Source organism: Pomacea canaliculata, linkage group LG4, assembly GCF_003073045.1.
Source record: "Pomacea canaliculata isolate SZHN2017 linkage group LG4, ASM307304v1, whole genome shotgun sequence".
Lineage (NCBI taxonomy): Eukaryota > Metazoa > Mollusca > Gastropoda > Architaenioglossa > Ampullariidae > Pomacea > Pomacea canaliculata.
The window spans coordinates 7,403,342-7,422,768 of NC_037593.1; the positions used below are offsets into that span (position 1 = coordinate 7,403,342).

General features: G+C 36.5%; 1 protein-coding gene across 6 annotated transcripts; it reads left to right on the top strand.

The window, feature by feature from the left end:
* The first annotated feature begins 740 nt into the window (after positions 1-740).
* Positions 741-19,244, top strand: LOC112562698 (RILP-like protein 1). 6 transcript variants are annotated; one of them, XM_025236112.1, is made up of 10 exons: positions 741-1,211; positions 1,826-1,976; positions 3,576-3,694; positions 4,132-4,368; positions 4,945-5,228; positions 6,669-6,707; positions 7,716-7,805; positions 9,120-9,221; positions 13,725-13,921; positions 17,274-19,244. In XM_025236112.1, the coding sequence occupies exons 1-9, from the start codon at positions 939-941 to the stop codon at positions 13,795-13,797; spliced, it is 1,368 nt and encodes a 455-aa protein (XP_025091897.1). In that variant the 5' UTR covers positions 741-938; the 3' UTR covers positions 13,798-13,921; positions 17,274-19,244. The 6 variants fall into 6 exon arrangements, with proteins under 6 accessions (XP_025091897.1, XP_025091898.1, XP_025091900.1 ...); XM_025236113.1 differs by lacking the exons at positions 13,725-13,921; positions 17,274-19,244 and adding an exon at positions 11,143-13,703; XM_025236115.1 differs by lacking the exon at positions 13,725-13,921 and having other exon boundaries at positions 743-1,211.
* Positions 19,245-19,427: the final 183 nt, after the last annotated feature.

Consider the following 19,427-nt stretch of genomic DNA (forward strand, 5'->3'; position numbering starts at 1 on the left):
GAGTTTTACAAAAGGCAGAAGGAACAGACACTGGACAGGTTTTGTCCTTTAACCTCAAAGCTACAGAAAAGGGAAGTCACCCCCGATTTTATAAAGTCACGTGTGCTCATGGAGGGGGAATCAGCAATTCCACCCCTTCCTCCCCACACCTGCTTCCACCCACGCCGTCAAAACGGCAAGTTTTCTGATGTTTAAATGCTTTCGTTAATGTTTTTATGTTTATTTAACTCCATTTATATTGCATTATAACTGTTCTCATTAAAACAACCTACATAGCCTGTAACTTTCAAATATTAGCGAGTCAACAGGGGCTGGGAACCAATTAAATCTATTTCCTCTATTTCTTATGGAAAAAATTGTTTCGGATAACGAACAGCTTTCCAGAACGGATTAAGTTCGTTAACCGAGGTTCCACTGTACTACGTTTCCCCTTCAAAATTCTGAGCTAAAAAAAATTACGAAGAAATTTAGGTGACCTTCGAAATATTACAAAGAAAATATTCACTGGATTTAAACATCTTGAAACAGTCACATTGACGGTAAATGAAACCGTCACAATTTGAAGTCCGATCCAACATAAAAGGCGAGAATTCAGAGGACAAGATTCTGCACTTAAATCTTACATTCTTTTTGTTTACGGATCTATTGGGAGTAAAACATTTATAATAAGACATATTTAAATCCACATATTTTATTTTACAAACTCTTATTTTTAGCTTTGACGATAGTCTGAACAGGAAGCTGTTATCTAGTCCGCAGCGGAACGTAGGCATCACGAGTGGGCGTAGCACCTGACAGGAAAGTATCGATCAGAAGCCAATGCTCTGGTGCAGGCGCTATGTTCCTGACCCACTTGCTTATTCCTGCTGAGCCTGATATGGAAGCTGTGCTAACCCTTTTCAACGGAGTCTCGTCGCTGCCTTTATAGTGCTCAAATAATGGCTACAGAAATATATCAGGACGTAACAGTGACTGATGTTAAGGAACAAGCGGCGGGTATCGCTAGAGAGTTTGATAAACTCATAAATAATTACGGTAATGATGCTGTCACAGAATTGATGCCCAAAGTGATTCGAGCCCTAGAGCAGCTGGAATCCCTCGCTACCCGTTTTGAAAGAGACAACGATGAAATCGCGCAGCTGAGGTCAACAGTTGAGAAGCTTGAATTAGAGAAAACAGGAAAAGCGCAGGAGCGTGCTAAGTTTGAGCAGGTGAGGATTATCTATTGAAAATTGTCTATTTCTGTTCTTTGTTTCGTTTATTTTTAAGGCGCGGTCTGTTTATGAATATTTAAATAAAGACTCCATTCCAGTGAAGGGAGTGTACACCTCGATGTGCGGCATCGATAGACAGCACAGGTAAGGCAGGCACATCCTAAGCCGACAAGGAAGGCATACGTCATTTTGGGGATTTTACGATGACCTGTGATCTCTGCGCTACTTCCCTTTTCTCTCCACCCCCCCACTTCCTCCTTCCCTTGAAGACTAGCACATTAAAGTGCGATATTGTGATATACTATTTAAAGTGTAATCACTGTCAAAAACTTGAGATGATGTATACTTACACAAATAAGTACTTTTGGCTAGAGAGAAAAGGACAAACTTCACTATTGCAAAACCATATAGTAGCCTTAAATCATACAGACTACCACCAAAGATGACATTTTTGAATAAGGATTTATTTCACTGGGAGAGGGAAAACTGGGTAAAAAATTCTGTTTGACACAGGCACCGAAAAAAGTGATTGTGAGGTTGGTTACTGATCTCCTGCAAGCATAATTTTTTCTAAGTTTGGTCATGATTTATTGTTTGGACTGCTTGTACAGGAGCTGGAACAGATAGAGGAGAACTGGCAGACAGAGGTGAGAGAACCATTGACAGTGGTGGGTAAGCTCCAAGAAGAGAACAAGCGGTTGAAAAAGCCACTCCATTATGAGAAGCATTCTGTAGCCGAAAAGGTTTCAGCAAAGCACCGAGGTAAGGGAACTATGTATGTGAAAAGAAATCATGCCTTTCTGGTACCATGTTCTGATGCAACATGCACTGCAGTCCATTGTTTTTAAAAGGGTGCTTTAGGATGCTTTAGGACTGACAAAAATAGTTACAGACCTCAGCATTTTATAACCTGCTATGAAAAATGTGCAGGTCATAACAATGTTCTGAAAAATATTTAAAATATCTGAGAATGTGTTTTATTGGTTTTATAAAATAGCACATCAGTTTAGGTAATGGCTTGTATTTGGAATATTTTCTTGAGAGTGTCATTTGTAGTGTAGGGTGTGAGATGGTGGATTTGCCAGCCTCAACTTGCACAATCCTTGCTGATATAAATATTCAGGCCAGCAGCACTAAATATATGTTATATCAAACATTAGCCTGAAATATAGTTATATACTTCCTCTTTTCGCCTGTATACCTCTTTCAAAAAGAATAAATTTGCAGGCAAACTGTTTTGCAAGAATGATGTATAATAACTGAAAAATAAAACCCATAGAACCTGACTGCTTCCAACATTGTCAGTTTTGTAAAGCATTGCCACTTTAGCTCTTAGAACAATGTTTAATCAGGAATATTAGAGCTTTGACTGGGACTTCTGCAATCCTCTGCAAAAGTAGACAGGCCTTTAATATTTTTAAACATCTGTCTCCTTTATTGTCGGATCAGAAACTATTAAAGTTACTAATTTGTCAGATCACCATCTGCTAAAAATAAAGATTTTCTAAGGAAACTGTTACAAATGCACAAAACTTATAGGCTAAGTCATTGCATGACTATCATGGCTACAATTTGGCAGCCCTTTTTTTCCTAATGCATATTTTGTGAAGTGACAATGCATTTCCACACTGCTGGTTAATGTGAAGAACAAGTGTGACATTTTTGGCAGCATGCCTTGTGGGTGTCCCTTAATGTTCACTGGAAAGTGTCACTTGTTAGGGAGTAGGTCTGTTGGACATGTTCCTCATTGAAAAGCAGTTTTGTGTGTCTAGTACTAGTATAAGTGCAGTTTTCGTGAGCTGACATATAAAATGTGCAATAATATATGCAGTAATGTATGCAAATAAATACATTTACACATAGTTATACAGTCTGACAGTATCTTTCATGTTCTTGTCATTGGAAATGGAACTTTGCTGTAGTTTATTGTATTCAATTCTTTGACCTTATATAAAAGGACATACCAACTCACAGATGTAAGCATAGTACATTTATCTGAAGAGTGTGGTTATAAGCAGAGTACACTGTATCATGGAGGATCATGTACTGTAACTATGTATGGCGTCATGGTGTATGACATATGCAGCAGTTTTGTTTTTTTAATAATTTAACATTTTGTAGATCAGCACTTTTGACGCTTAGGTAATATCACTCAGTATTCAGGCTTTTGGAGATATGACCTGTGTTATGGGGGATTAAAGAGAATGGCTAGTGAAATAGCAATTGTAAGTAAACGATTTGTTTGAAGACCAAAAATTTGACTGAAAATGATTCAGAATATTGGTATCTATCATTCAAGTCCCACTTGCTGTTTCGCTTGCCTCATCCTGTAATCAACATTTACAAATGCTGGCATCACAGAGACTGAGGAACAAGAGATCAAAGTCCTCACAAAGCTGAAAGAAACTGTGTACAAGCAGAGGGAGGAGCTGCGCTCACTGAAGCATGAACTTTCTCAAAAAGCAGTGGACTGTGATGCAGTGAGTGGACTCTAATGCTGTCTTCCAAGGAAGCAGCAAAGGGCTTATATTAATGATAGTTAAGGGTTACCAAAGCTCTCATTGTACTATATTTTATGTTCATTTTAATTGTACATGCTTAGGTTGTTTTGTCTTTGCTGTAATGACATTACTGCTGCACAATTTTCCATATTTGTCTTTTTGTTACTTTGAAAGGAGGGAGGAAATGGCTTCTTTTGTTTCACTCTGCTATTCTTTTGTTTTGTCCATTCTTTCTCTCATGTATGTATGTGTGAGTGAGTGTGTGAGAGAGTGAAATACACAAATTTGGACACCAAAGGTTTGAATGGTAGTGCATGGTAATAATTAGAGACTATGAAATGAGTATAGGATCAAAAACTTGCATTTAAAGTATTTGTATTTAGATGAAAGTGCATTTTTAATTGTCATGGTTTTAGCTGCAAGCCCAGGTGGAACAAATAGCCAGAGTGAACATCGACCTGAGGAGGAAAAACAACACGCAAAGAAAACAGGCCAGAGTCTTGCTGCAAGAGAAGTCTGAGCTGGAGATAGCCTTGAGAGAGAAAGATGCTGAGGTGGACAAGGTCAAGACCATGCTTTCCGAGCAAGAGAAATTTGAAGAGCAGAGAGCAGCTGTACGAGCTGCCATACAGGAGCAGAGAGAAAGCGAAGAGGTGAACAAGATGATGATTATGTGGTTGCATCATTGCCAGGCACTCATTAGCAAGATTAGTTCCCATAGCTTTGAGAACATGAATCAGTTGCACACTGCCAACATGCACAGATCATCAGTATAGAGTTCAAATGAAAGTGTTGAATTTTTCAAAATAAAAGATGATGGGAAAAAAGGGACGGTCCCTCCCTTCTCTCCTCATGCAGTGCTGAAGGCACACCATAATCATACATAAAAGAGTTATTATTATTGAGCACTTATGTAACACGTTTCCTCACTTGGCAGTGACTCAGTGTCCTTTACAAAAGAGTGCAAGATTTATAAAAGAGAATGAGAATGTTTTTGTCTTGTAGAGCAAAAGCAGAAGGGCGGTGATGCTTTGTCCAATCAGTCTTTTTAGATTTTTATCACTTACAAAATATTTAAATTTTTTTTAAAACTCATTGGAAGCAAATAATATCAAGCTTTAAATCAGGTTGATTAATTTTTACTGGAATAAGTTTGTTGAAAGATACACAAATGCTTCATTTGCCTTTTCCTCCTCTCATATGTTTTTCTGTTTGTTTTTTCTTCCCAGCGAAATGAAGAAGAGGAGGATTCTCCTTTCTCAGATGATGTCACTTCAACAGTTATGACAGATTCTACAACAACAGCCACATCTTCATCACCTGAAATTGACCGTCGGACTGCTTCCGTGAACTCGTTAGGGCTGGACATGGAAGGCAAACTGATCATTGACATGAAAGATCCCAACCGCCCACGATTTACGCTGCAAGAGGTTAAACAGTTGCTTTTTGAACGCAATGAGCTGAAGACACGACTCATCGAGGTAGAGGAAGAACTCAATCACTATCGCCTACGGTACGTCCAGATGCTTCAAAAAAGCATGCAGTTTTATATGACTTTCACATGTTATGAAGTGACCTGGCCACCTGCATGTTGGTGTATCCTGCATTTTGTCACGATATTAATAATCATTCAAACACTGTTCTTTTTAAAATACAATTTACTTATCATTAAACTTGAAGCATTTTATTAAATGTAGATGTTTTTTTCCTTGGTTATTCGAAACAGTTCTGTGAATTTTATTTATTACAGTAAGTGTTCATAACAGTGTTTTTTAGTTCAGAAGAACAACAGAAAGTTGCTGTGTTTTCTAGTTCTTTTCAGGATGTGTCCCAAGTTCTATTGGTTTTTAGCAAGTAGACAAGTTTAAGTGTGAGATAGTTTAGACTCAAAAGGAGACCTGCAGGTTTCTGATAGATGCTGAGTCACAGAAAGTACTCCTCCTCTCTCGTTCATGGAAATCATGACTTCATTTTATTTTGGCTGCCTGCAAGACCTTTAGTTTTTATTATTTATTTATTTTTTTTTTGTGGCTAATTTTCGTTCATTTTGAAGCTTGTCTTGTCTTGTGCTTTTTGTTTTATTTTGTTTTCTAAAGTGGGGAATTACTTTTGTGTCTTTTTTTGGCCTTGTTTTGAAGCTTAACTTCTCTTATCTAGGGTATGCAGGTGAGGTATGAAAAAAATCTGTAATTAGCAAAAAAAAGGGAAAAAAAGCAAATTGCAGATGGCAACTTTTCCTCAGGAATAGCAAAACACAGAATTGTTTACAAATGAATGGAAGGCTTTGGACAGCATGGAAAAAGGAACAGCTCTGGTACATATTTGAAAGGAAATTTTTAAGTATCAGTGTGGTATTTTTAAGTGGAAACTTCTATGACTATTATTTTTAGACCTGTAGATCAAATACAAAAAGTTTGAATTGACAATGTTATATTCATTAATTCAATAGCCACAAAATAAGATGCATACAACATGGAAGCTGACTTTTTTTTGTTGTTGCTTGGATTGGGAGAAGGCATCTGAGGTTATGCAATACTTTTATTTTGTGGAGGTGTTTTCCAAAAATGAAAGCAATGTCAGCAATGCAAGTGTCTGTTTCAGCATATTTCGCAACATTTGGTGCTGCAACTTAATCAGCCTGGGTCTTCTTGCACAGAATCACAAGTTTTTTTTTTCCAAATAACCTCTTTGATCAGTAACAGTTCTAAAATAAGTTTTCTTAAAATTCATGTTGTAACTATTCCACATCCAGATATGGACCGTTTATTGCAATGAGGATAACTAATGTTTGGCAAATCTTATGCAGTGTTCTCAGAATCCAATTTATCTGATCAAAGTGGTATTATAAAATCTTTAGTCATGCTTTATCCTTGTATGTTGTGATCTTGCTGCTTTATCTGAAAGCTTTTTATTGTGTTTTTCTGGCATGTTTTTCTGCATTTTTGTTTTCAAGAGAGCCTGGTGCACCAGAGGATGAAAATCAAGATGAATCGTAAGTTTCACATTGAAACATTTTTTTTTAAGGGAAAAAAAGTTAAAACTTAGTCCACATTTAATTTTCTGTATGAATTTTCTTATTTGAATAGATCGTCTCCTTTAGTCATCTACAACCCTTCATTATTTATCGCTATCATTTTATTCATTCTGTATTTATTCATTCATGAGTACATTCATGGTGTTTGTCTATAGAGTGGTGTGTTTTGTGTGTTTTGCACATGTACTTATATATGTGTGTGTGTGTAATGTTTATGATGTTCATATTATTGTACAGCACCTTATATTTAATGTTTATTATGTTTATATTATTGTAGAGCTTCTTTCTTACTAACAAAAGTTCTTTCTTCACAAAAGTCTGCCAGTCTCTCTCCGTTGTCATTGATGGTTCCGATTCCATGTTTGCCCATGACATGCTCCCTGTAGGTGTTGTCACTTCCCACCTTGGCATTGAGATCGCCGATGATGAGCAACATGTCGTGGGCTGGAACGCTTTCTGAGGCTGCCTGGAGCTGATCGTAAAAAGCATCCTTGTCTTCTGCCTCAGAGTCATTTGTTGGTGCATAGCAAGCTAGCACTGTCAGCTTGGTGTACTTTGAATGGAATCTTGCTCTCAAAAGCCTGGGTCCATAAGGCTTCCATTCCAGAGACCCCCCCCCCACTTCCCCGAAAAAATAATTATCACTCGCAATGTTTACAGATTGTCAAAGGCCACTGATTGTTCTAAGAATGTATTGACACATGCCCCTTGTTTAACAAACACAGTATCAGTTATAAACAGAATGTTTCCAATTTTTAAATTAGCTTTTTTTTTTTTGTCTTCGTTAGCATGTAATTATAACCTACAGAGTCAGAAAAATGAGAAAACTGTATATACTTTTGCAACACATTTCTGTTATTCCACATTTCTGTGTTTCATCATAGAATAAGTTCATATTCTTGCCTGTCATTCTTTGCTTATTTATTCCTTATTTCCTGTTTTTGTACTTGCCTGCATGGTGGGCAGCGTGATAATCCGTGTTCAGGTGTGGTTTTACAGAAAGGTAGTAGAGTGGTACACCTGCTTTACTTCATTTTCCAAATCCATTGACAACAGGTAACCCTGTCCCAAAGGAAGTGCAAGCTTTTGACTGCATGGAGTTGTCTTGTTCTACTCCTGTTTTTTAATGTACTGACTGGAAAATTTGCCTGTAGTTCTTTCCAGCTTGCTGAATAAGTGAATCCCATGCATGGAATGGCTTTGATAATTTTACATGGTTTTATGAAAAAGATATTGTTATTTTTGTTGTGCATGCATGTGCCTATGTGATTTATTGGAGATATTGTGAAAAAGTTACTTGGTAACAAAACAAGTCAGTTTAGATAGTGTCTTTCTTCAAGTTTTATTTTGGAATTGGTAGTACTTGGTTGGCCTGAAACTTGAACTGGATGTCTGTGCTAAATACCGCATAACATCATACCAATTTCTTAAAAAAGAATAAGGAATGTAAACATGCAAAATACGCTGTCTACATGGCTTCAAAGTATATCATGAGCAGATGATACTCATGCATATTTACCTCTCTAGGAGTCTTGCACTGGTATTCTGTTGATAAACACTGAATGTGAGCTTCAATGCTTTGGTTAACAGTAACAATTAGTGCTAATGCCTTTGATAAAAATTTAGCCATGACAGTTAATCTCAATGAAACAGTGACAACTAGTCTTGTCGTTTAGTACTGGTCACTTAGGCCGCTAGAAAAAATTTAAAATGATGAGGTAGGGCAACTTGATGGCTGTAAAAATATATATACATGACCTTCATATTTTTTTACAATTCAACTGCTGGGAGAAAACTTATTACTGACTTGATAATGTTGATGAATATTGATGACTAGCTTTATTGCTATGATAAATCTTGATGAAGAGCTTAATGACAGTGTAATAAGAACTGGCTGTCTGCTGTGTGGTTGGATTATCCTATAGTGTTAGAGCAAGAGTTTATTTTTGGATAAAGTTGAGCATTACCTGTTTCTGGTTCAGGCTTGCAAATTTTTACAAGTTATTTCCTCTCTCTTTACTCATGTTTGGAAGGTCACATTTTCATTATTTCTTGTTTATTGGCAGAAGATTGCTGGCCCATATCTAAAATGTGAAAATTTAGGCTTTTTGTTAGAAAGTATGATCTTTATCTTTAAGCATCCTTGAATAATTTTGTTAAATATTAGTAAATATTTTGTGGTAAGATACCATGAATAAAAAATTATCACAGATGCACATTCTTCAAAGAAGTGATAGCAAACTTTAACAATAATGGTGCATTGTTATGCATCTCACCTTTTTTAGATAGTCCTAATGGTGAAGGAGGCTGGAGAAAATTGATTTTTGAAATTTTGGAAATGTTTGATTATAATGGCTCGCTTTTTTCCAGGAAATCCTCTTTCTCAGGTGAAGAAGTGCTGGTGTATGGGCCCATTAACAAGGAACCCGATGAAAAGCTTTTTGGACGCAAAGAATCTGGCATCAGGAAATCGTAAGTCCAATTTCAGTCTTGCAGCTTTATCTCCTGTTTAATTTTGTTGCATCATCAGAACTGTGGATGATCTTGCTGAGATATTTGATGCTTTGACTGCAGTTCTGATTAGCTGGCTCATTCCACTTATGTAAATAATTATAATGATGGTATCTAGAATTTATTTTTTCAGATTCTATTTTAATATGAGTGTAGGAAAGGAATGGGAAGAAATTTTATTTCATTGTATGGTTAAATGTAGGTTTTCTATCTGGGTATAGACCCTAGAGAAAAAGTACTACTTTAACATTAGAAATTAGTCTCACTATGTACAGTTTATGCAGAAATGCACAAAATCACATCTACATAAATGCTGCAAGAAACTCTTAACTGTGTTAGTGTGCAAAAGGGTTAATCAGAAATGCTTTCTTTCCTTTTATCAGCATCATCATTAATTACGTCGGAGTTAAAAATTAAAAATTAAAAATTAAACAATGTATTAAACACGTTCTTTAGCTTTTAAGGTCATGTTTAGCTTTGCAAAATGTTAGTTTGGCAGAGGATGTGAACCTGCTTAGTTCATGGGGAAAAAAAGCATCATTTGCAAGAAGAGCTTAAACTCTTTTTAAAGGAAGAAAAATCTCTTTTTAAAGTTTAGGACTTCGGGGTGACATAGAGTGTGTCACTTCTTGTTTAACATCTAATTATATTGCAGGAAATTGTGGTCCTGGTAGTATGGTAAAAAGATGTTTCTGAAACCATACAGTGTACTGGATAGAAAATGACAGGATATTGAGAACTGTAGCCACTGTTGGCTTTCTTGAAAATGCTTATACTCCTCCACTGCATATTTTCAGACCCCTTGTGTTTATCATTCTTTAGTAGATTTTTTGTTCACTAATTTTTTATTTTTATGTTGTCTTCCCATCTTAACTCCACTTTAACTACTACAAACAGTATCCAGTTTCATAATTTGTCATTTTTTGTCAGATATTTGGTACACTCATATTTGGGCACAAGGAAATATATCTTTAACATTGTAATGAAGTGCACCAGTCAAGCCAGCGTAGAGACTTTTTTTCATTTGTGTTGTTAGTATTTTGCTTTTACATCTGACATTTTTCTTTTCATATTTGTGCTTTCATTCTACTCTGTTATGTCTCACTCACTTTTATAAAGAAGTTTTTAAGTTTTTAGAACTTTTTTATTCAAGTATTTTTAATGGAAGTGCTTTTTGATGGGCAGGGCAGGGATTTGCATTGTCTTCACTATGGGTGTGCAGATTTAACCTTGATTAGTTAAGTGCAAATACATATTGAGACCCATAGAAAATTAAAAAAGAGGAGAACATCAAATTTATTTAGTGTTTGCTAGAAGTTAAATTTCCATGTCACATCTTTCACATTCATGTGTTTGAGTCATTAGTGTGAATGGATTGGCTAGGAGAGTTTTAAGTTGTAAATAGGAGGATGACATTTTAACAGGAAAATGGAGCCCAAGTAAGGAGAGCAAATAGGACTGATTGCATGAGGAAGTGTTTCCCTTTGGTACATTATTGATTGATATGTAGACGCAAATGACCCAGTGTTAAAGCATTGGTTTAGGCCAGGTTGGTAAAATTAGTCCTTTGTCAGGGTTTTGTCATGTTGAGACATTACACAAAGTTTCTGGTGTTATGGCTTAAATGATATCTGTCAGCCTCATTTTTAAAGGCAAAAAGTAAAAGACATTAATGACTTGGAAATTTTATTCAGTCAGTCATAGCAGCACAACGGGCATTCACTTTTCTTTCTTTCCATCATAGCATTGGCTGTTTATGAATGTGAAATGGTTTCTGTTTGTTTATTTGTTTTTGGAATGGTGGAGGAGAATGACTGTTTTAATAACTGTTTGATACTATGATTTCAATGTCCATTTGCTGCAATCTGTTCTCTTTCTCTAGCTTTGAGCAGCTTTTGGATAACTTGAATCTTCCACTGTTGGACTTCTAATATCTAAGACAGGTTGTGTACGGTAGGATCAGTAACTTTTTTTCAGTCCCTGCCCGTGCCTTCAAGATGACTTTTTGTAGTTGCCTTTTTTAAGTTTCTGCAAGAAGTTTTATCAGGTGTTACTGCATCATTATTGTTGCCTGTGGTTGTTACCTGTAACTGTGGTTCCCACTTCATGTAGATTGTGTGTGTGCGTGCACGCACTTACATGTGTGTGCATGAAATTCATGCCTTTTTTTTTTTTTGTTAAGTGTCATGCAGAAAGTTCTTGGGTGTCTGTGGCTTGCATTTATTTTACGACTGAAGTGTGCAGAGTATTAATCTGTTTACTTTGACATGAAGTCTGTGATGTTTCCTGTATATTTTTTCCTAGCTTCAATTTTTTGATGAAGCTGTGATACCGTCCTGTAATCTTTGTTTTAACAGAGTAGAACCACCCCTTCCCTGTTAGATGCCACATGTGTGTGTAAAATTACACAGTGGTGACTTTAACATAAACTATAAGAATGACTTACTGGACTTCTGGTGGCAGAAAAAAATTACAGAAGTGACTTAAAAATATTGATATTGCCAAAAAATCCTACTTTTGACAGTCATGAGTATATTTACCTTTATGTTAAAGAGGCCGTGTGTGCCATGGATACCACTGTGTAAATTGATGTGAGCTCTTTCTGTGAATGTAATTTGTTTTGGAGCATTTAGGATACTAGGCCTTCATTTCATTGACTTAATGTCTTTGTGAGCTTGCCGTTGGAGGTGTCACAAAAGAGGATGTTTTTTGTCTTCGAGTGCCAGAGCCTGAAGAAGCTTCCACGTAGAGAACGTGATGTATCTTGCGTGCACATAAACTTATCTGCGATCAAACTGAGGAAATGTAGGTTGTCTAATCTAGAAATTATGCTATGTCACCACAGAAGGAGTTCTGAGTAAGCAGAAATGTATTTTACCCAGAAAACCAAGTGAGCATTTTCCAGAAGAACTTGTTTTATGACTAGGGTAAATGGGTTCAGACTTTGGAAATGGCAGATATGGTAGATAATAATGACAACAACGATAATAAATGTACATTGTTATAGTTCTCTACCACAGCATGAGTGTCATGTTCTTCGTGCTAATCAAGTACGTGAACAATATACACGTTATAAATTGTACAAAAAATGAAAAACATGACAGTTACAGATAATATGTAACTATGGATGCTGGATTTTTTTTCAATACGCTTAATGCATGTGATGCAGATCATTGGGTCCTTCAGTAGCACCACATATATAAAGGAACTTAATGAATGCATAACTTTCCTTGATATTTTCAGCATAGGGTTAGTGCTTGAGAAGCCTCCACAAATAATGGCTTAATATTCATGTTGTTCACATTTTATAAGTTAGATTTGATTTAAACATATAACTAGTTCTTGTCCTATCCTATGATTCTTAAGAGAAATGATTGTTGTGTGAATCAAATTGAACGATTGGTCCTTTTTTTGAGCACTTGTAGAATTACAATAACAGTATGCCTAGATTTCTAATAAAAACATAAAGCAAGCAGTTTATAAAGTATAACCTTATCTGTTTCTCCACCAAAAGCAAGAAGACACACCCTCACAAGTGAAAATAATAATAAAAAAACCACAGCACTGTCACACCTCACAGTCCTGCCTTGCACATCTCTGTCACTGTGCATGTGCATTAGTATAGAATGTTCCAGTATCAAATTAGTATTTTTGTGAGGTCTACCAATCCTCCCCTTGTGTGTACAACTTTCTTGGTGTGTGCATTTTTAAAATAGGTTTTATTCAGGTAACATGTTTCAGCTGGCTTTTTCCCTGTGATGTATATTTCCTTTTTTTAAAGCTGTGATGAATCTTAAGATACAGTTTCTTCTGATGGTAAATCCCTCATCTCCCAAATATATTAAGATAGAAGTTTCTTCTGATGGCGTATCCCTCGTTAAACAAAACAAAAAACAACAGAGTTAATTGTGGCATGATGGGCATGCTTTCATTTGTATAGAGAGGCTAATAAGACTAATATTGACCTGAAAAGTTGATATTTCAGGTAGCCAAATCAGTGCAGAAGTCTAAGGATATAAAAAGGACTTCTTGACCAGACATTCAGTGCTGAATATGGCACTTTTTTATATAGTCATGTCATTAAAATTTGCCATGGTCACATGTTTGACTACGTGTCTGGTTAAGAAGGCTTAAAAGGACTTTTAAAATTATGCTCACATGTTAAAATCTGTGACACCTTTTAGGTGTCTGGAATGTTGCACCAAGTTTACACATGCTTTCAATTCCACAGCCTCTGTTTAAACATATTCTGTGGTATGCACTCAACTTAGGCAAAGAACTCACATTTTTGGTTCATTTATTGATTTTTTTTTTTTACCCCTGCAAACTTGTGATCAAGCCAAGGATTGCCAAAGACTAGCACAGACTTTGGACTGCTTCACACCAAACCAGCATACCTGGTATGGTGGACTGACCTGCTTTGCACCTACCCCCTGAAATCACACTATTTTGATGTTTTTTCAGATTTTTATCCTTGCTTGAGGCTGGGTTATTCAAATACCTCCTCCTGCAGCAGTTCCAGAAACGGTGCCCCTGAATACAGTTAGGACCTATAGGCAGCCTCTCTCCTGCTTTGGTCAGCCAACAGGCTCCAAAGAAACCATGTTTTGATCTGGCACCACTGTGTGGGCAGCCTTCACACCTACCTAGAGTGTTTTGAGGTAGGGGCTTGCAGTGCCGAGACGGTCTTGCTGTTAACTAATATTTCACGTCGGTTTTTTATTTATTTATTTTTTTTAAAGTCTGCTTCTGTTATACCCTGTTAGTGCATGCAGCTAGCAGCAGTTAGATTTTTGTTGAACCCTCAAAATTTGCATCTGGCTTCTGTGTGTGCAGACAGAGTCTGCTTGGCTCCAGTAAATATGAATGATAGGCTGCTTTTATTTTCAAGACTTGTTTTGCTTAAGTGAATTGTTACTTTAAGTGGTAGAAAAAAGCTCATCCTTTACTCATTGATTTTTACTTGACAGTGGAAGCAAGTATTTGTGTCCATTTGCCCACCCTGGTTTCTTTTAAGTCTACCCATAATTTTCAAGCATTCAACATTCTACTCTACAACCAGACCCAGTAGACTTGAGTTTAACCACTACATTATGTTTATTGTGTAAACACAGTGCATAAAGGATTCCATGAAAAGTTTATTGGTAGCCACGTGAATGTTGAAAAGTTTTAGACTTAATGTTTTTTTGGCATGGTTTTTGTTGCCTAAGGTGGTACAGACCATTATCTGTAGGTTGGCATGCAAGGAATATGGGAGACAGTAATCATTGTTTTTGTGGCTGTGCGCATAAAAACAGCTAATGGGATGTAGCACAATTGTGATACTTGTTGTGTTTGATTAGTTGCATTACTTTGTTGTTTACTGAGTGTCACACAGGTATTATTGGTTTTTTTTTCTTCCCTTACTCATACAACTTTGTCTTCTGTCCATTTTTATACCTCTATCCTCTTTTGGCATGATGTAAAGCCTCAACAACCAACCACCTCTTTCCCTTCCCCTATGTGTTTTGATATGGATGGGCTTGTATTTACACATATGCAGTAGCACATGCTTGCACTTTCATTATCTAAAACAGTGTTCTTGCATGCATGTGCTTGGGCATGTGCACACACACACCATCTTACTGAGAAATAATTTCACTTGAGACACACTCACCATTTTAAATATGTGCTTTTATTTCAGTAAGAATATTTATCAGCAAAGGTTTCTTTCACTGAAGTGAATAGGGATGATTAAGATTTCTTTGATCTGTCATTGTTAGAATGGCGATGGACTCATGACTCTTATTTACCAATATTTTAGATAAAGGAAAGAAATGACACGTGAATTGCACTGTCCTGTTTGTGCTGATGTTCCCAAGACTGAGATCACGATCCTCAGAAAGTGGTAGAAAAATTTGGCGACATATTTTCTCAGTTGACTATTATGTACCCTGTAGGTTATCATTGTTTTGTGCTTTTGCTTAAGATTCTGGCAGCTCATAATGTCAGTCGGCTTAATCACAGGATTTGCTGCAAGGCTGTGATGTTCTTTTTGTTTAGTTAATGTAATGTCTCCAGTTTTATTCGCTGTTGGATGCAGCTAACCTCTTTAACCTCTTGTATTTTCTGTCTTTTAATTCTTTAGTAATGAGTTTGTTGACGTCATCTCTTCTATCATATTTTTTCATATTCATTTTAAAATATCTTTCACTGCTTAGAGGATAAGTTGGTATCACTAATGCTAGCAAGGATTTAGGTTGATTGCTGTTAAAGTCCCATCTGTTCACGTACAGTTTTAACAAATGTCCTACAGTTTGAAAATCTCGGCCTTCAAGACCAATTACCAATTTTTATTAAAAATTTTCTAACGTGTCATGTATTTAGAGGCTGGATACAAACTACCTTTTTAGACATCCATGAACAGCAGGTGGGAGTCCCTCAAGGAAGTATCCTATTGTGCATCAAAATAGATGGTATCCTGAAGTCTATTTCAAAACATATGGCTGCTTTGTTACATGTAGACGATTTTCCTTTCTATATACGAGGAAAGTTCTTACCTTGTCTGGATAGATAATTACAGGTTTGTGTAAATCATGTCTCCAAATGGGTACTAGGAAATGGTTTCAAATTTTCCCCTTCAAAGTCTGTCTGCATTCACTTTACAAAATTAAGAGGTCCTTTTCCTGAACCTTCTCTCATGGTAAACGGAGTGGCACTCAAGGTATTAAAAGAGATCCGTTTGTTGGGTATTTTTTTTTTATCACAAACTCTTATCAGAGCCACATCCACCATCTTCAATCTTCCTGTCTGAAGCCCATGGATATCCTGAGAGTGATTAGCAATACAAAAGGGGGTGCAGACCAAATTACTTAACTCCGTCTATATTGCTCTCTAGTATGCTTTAGATTAGACTATGGATGCATAGCCTGTGGATCTGCCAGAACTTCATACCTAAAAAGGCTAGACACTGTACATCATCTTGGGCTCAGAATTTGTCTTGGAGCATTCAGGGCTACCCCCAAACACAGTCTACAAATCTTCTTCGAATATCTGTATGTCAACCTTTAAATGTTCCTGTACTTCGCTCTTGCCATGAGATAGCAGCCTCAGTTGCTGACATGGTGTAAAACTCAACTAACTAATGTAGTTTTAAAAAACATCATATGTTGCGCACACTTGTAGTTGCCACCATGAACATGGTGAGGTTTAGGATCCTTTTCTTTTGCATGTTGAATTAGGTTGCTTTAAGATTCTGAGCTGCATTAATTTCATTTATTACCAGCTTTTGTTGTACTAGGACGTTTTGAAAAATATAAATGTCACTAGTAGCCTAACTAGTATTGATGCAAATTTTCGTGTCTCCTGTGAAAAATTGTACTTAAAAGAAAGCCGGTATGCACATGCTTGGGTGTGTTTTTTTTTTTTTCCCTATTATGTCTCATTATATGATTTGTCAGCTTGCTTTAGGCTTTATAATTTTTGCTCATTTGTTTTGAACATGTTATTTTCACTGACTTGAGTCTGTAATATATCGTAGATTTTAACATTTATAGTGAAATATTACATTAAGATAAATGCTTTGAAAGTCCTTCAGCCCTGTAAGAACGGTTTCCTGAATTGACAAAGGTAACTAAATTAACACTGCTAAGACCTCCAGTGGAAGGAGAAAAATTTTTGATTTCACTGGCTTCAGATGTGAGTAGGTTTTTCCACAGATAAAGTGTTTCATAGCAGTTAACAGACTGAGAACTTTGCTGCTGCAAAAACTTTAACAAGACGTACTAATACTAAAATCTCTTCTGTTGTCTTTGACGTTGTCGTTATCATCAGTCTTCGTAATCAGCTTCTTCATTGTCACAGCAACCATCACCACTTTTCATGCTATCACTGTAGCTATCATGATTGTCAGTCTATTGTTAACATTTGTTATAAAAATACTGCAGTAATACAATTTGGTTTTATTTAGCTTCATTTTTGAGGGGGGGGGAAAAATCTATTTTGGTCATGATGATGTCTTCTTTTCTTTTGCAGTTTTGGTCTTTTGTTTGGGGATGGTTAACCCAAGGGCAGAGTTCAGAGATCCAACACGTTCATGAACTGACATGCACTCGTTCGCCGTGTGTCACCAACACCAAGGAGCATTTGTACCACCATCACTTCAGCCATTGCAAAAATCCCTTTCATTGCCATGATATAGCCTTAGTTGCTGGCATGGCATAAAATTCCAAAAAACAAACAACAAAAAACAAACAGAGACAGGAGGCGGGCCGGATCCGGCCCGCGGGCCGGCCTTTGCCCAGGTCTGACCTATAGCATATGTGGCACATGAATAGGGACAAGTACTGATCGTGTCGTATTGTCATCAGTGGATCTTGATCAGAAATGGAGGAAAATGTCAACAGCACTGCTGACTCCAGCACACATTAATGACAGCTGTTCCTATCCTTACAGCCATCACAGTTTCACTGAACAGATTCATGTTTAAAGTATAAAATGATCTGTGTGTTGCATGTGTTTAAAAGAAGCTTCTAACAGGAATACAGCTGTGGATCATATATTATTTGTTTTGTGAAAGAGGCACACATTTTTGTTTTTGTATCAAACTAGGTCAGGAGGCTTTGGGTTTTGCATCATCATGTCTTACCTGTTGATCAAAGATGAGTGCCATCAAAATGGAATTCTATTTAATTGGCAGGTGACATGCATGCAGATGAGCAGTTGATTGGCATATAGTATTATAAGCCCTTTTCCCATTTACTCTTTCTGCTATAAATTGTGCTCCTATTTACAATTCTGGTCTTTTTCAACATCAACCGTTGAGTCTAGAAACGCTTGGCAATTTGAAAGCAGTGGTTTATTTTCAAGATCAGTCTGATGTGTTATTCACAGGGCTTATGTCCTAATCTGACAAAAAATGTGACCTCAGTGTTAAAAATTTGGAGCGTGCAGGTTGAGGTATTACTTCCATCAGTCATGATAGATAGTAAAGAGGCTAATGAAGGCAGTAGTTACACTTCTTTCAGTTTCCCTTGCATGGGGTGCTTAGATTTTAATTTAGCCAATTTTTTGAAGTAATCCCTTAATAAAGAAAAATTATTGAGTTTTCATGCCACATCCAGAAGTCCATTAGTTCTCGTTCTCGTGCATTTCCAACAGCTGGTTATCTTAATTTTAATACAGTGGAGCAGTTCAGAGGTTCAGATATGTACACTTCATATTATTGTTGCTGCCTTTTAGAAAAACTTATGTGATTTCATTCCACTTATGCAAGTAATTTTGATCACTACTATTACAACTGTTTTAAAAGCTGTGGCTGCTTACACTTTGCAGAACTGCTTGTATTCAATAATATACACATCCATTATTCTAATACTAGGTCTCTGTCTTGTATGATTGTATGCTATATTTTTATTGTGTGTAGGAAATCATTTTTATATAATGGTCCTAACATATAATGATTAGGTATTAAGTCTGAAGGTCATTGGAAGTTGTCAAATAACAGACTTTGTTAGGCGCCATTTCTTGTACTGTGCAAGGGTGTCTTGAAGCAGTGTTAGATTGCTTAAGTGCTGCTCCATCTCAAGGCACTCAAACTGACCCATTGAATAAGATTGAGAGTAAATGTTAAAGTTAAAACTGAGGTGTGATCTACAGTTCTTACAAATGGGATTTTTTATGGTTCGGAGTGATTCATGTTGAAGGTGAATGTTCTAAAGAGATTGGTGTAAATGTGTGAAATATCAGTAGATGTGCCATAATCACGTATACAGCATTATTTGTGTTTAGTTATGTAGCAGTAGTCAAATTATGTTTCTTTTCTATCTGCAGATGTTTGACCTCACTGTAATTACAGTCATCAAAATGTGCTATTTATTTAAAGATAAGCAGCTTTCATTTTGAGTTAGTGCAGATTTACAGAACTTGACATCTGTTTTGTCCTTCAAGAAATACTGTTATGGTTCATCTGCCATGAAAAATAAATATTCTCATTAGGCAAATGCACTTCTGGGCAATAACCTTTTCTATTTATTTCATGAACGTGAATGTACTTTACAGTGCACACTACTCCTACACAATTCCCTTAAGTGGACTGTCACCACACATCTAGAAATGTATGGGTCATCTGATGATGTACATGTGTTGTGAATGTGGGTGAATGTGAGTTGAGAGCTTGTAGTCTATTCT

Excerpts from the sequence above, each read along its gene's own strand:
- LOC112562698 (XM_025236112.1), top strand. The coding sequence starts at position 939 with ATGGCTACAGAAATATATCAGGACGTAACAGTGACTGATGTTAAGGAA. Across the intron at positions 1,212-1,825 it reads AGCGTGCTAAGTTTGAGCAG|GAGCTGGAACAGATAGAGGA; the intron begins GTGAGGATTATC and ends CTGCTTGTACAG. Across the intron at positions 5,229-6,668 it reads CTCAATCACTATCGCCTACG|AGAGCCTGGTGCACCAGAGG; the intron begins GTACGTCCAGAT and ends TTTGTTTTCAAG.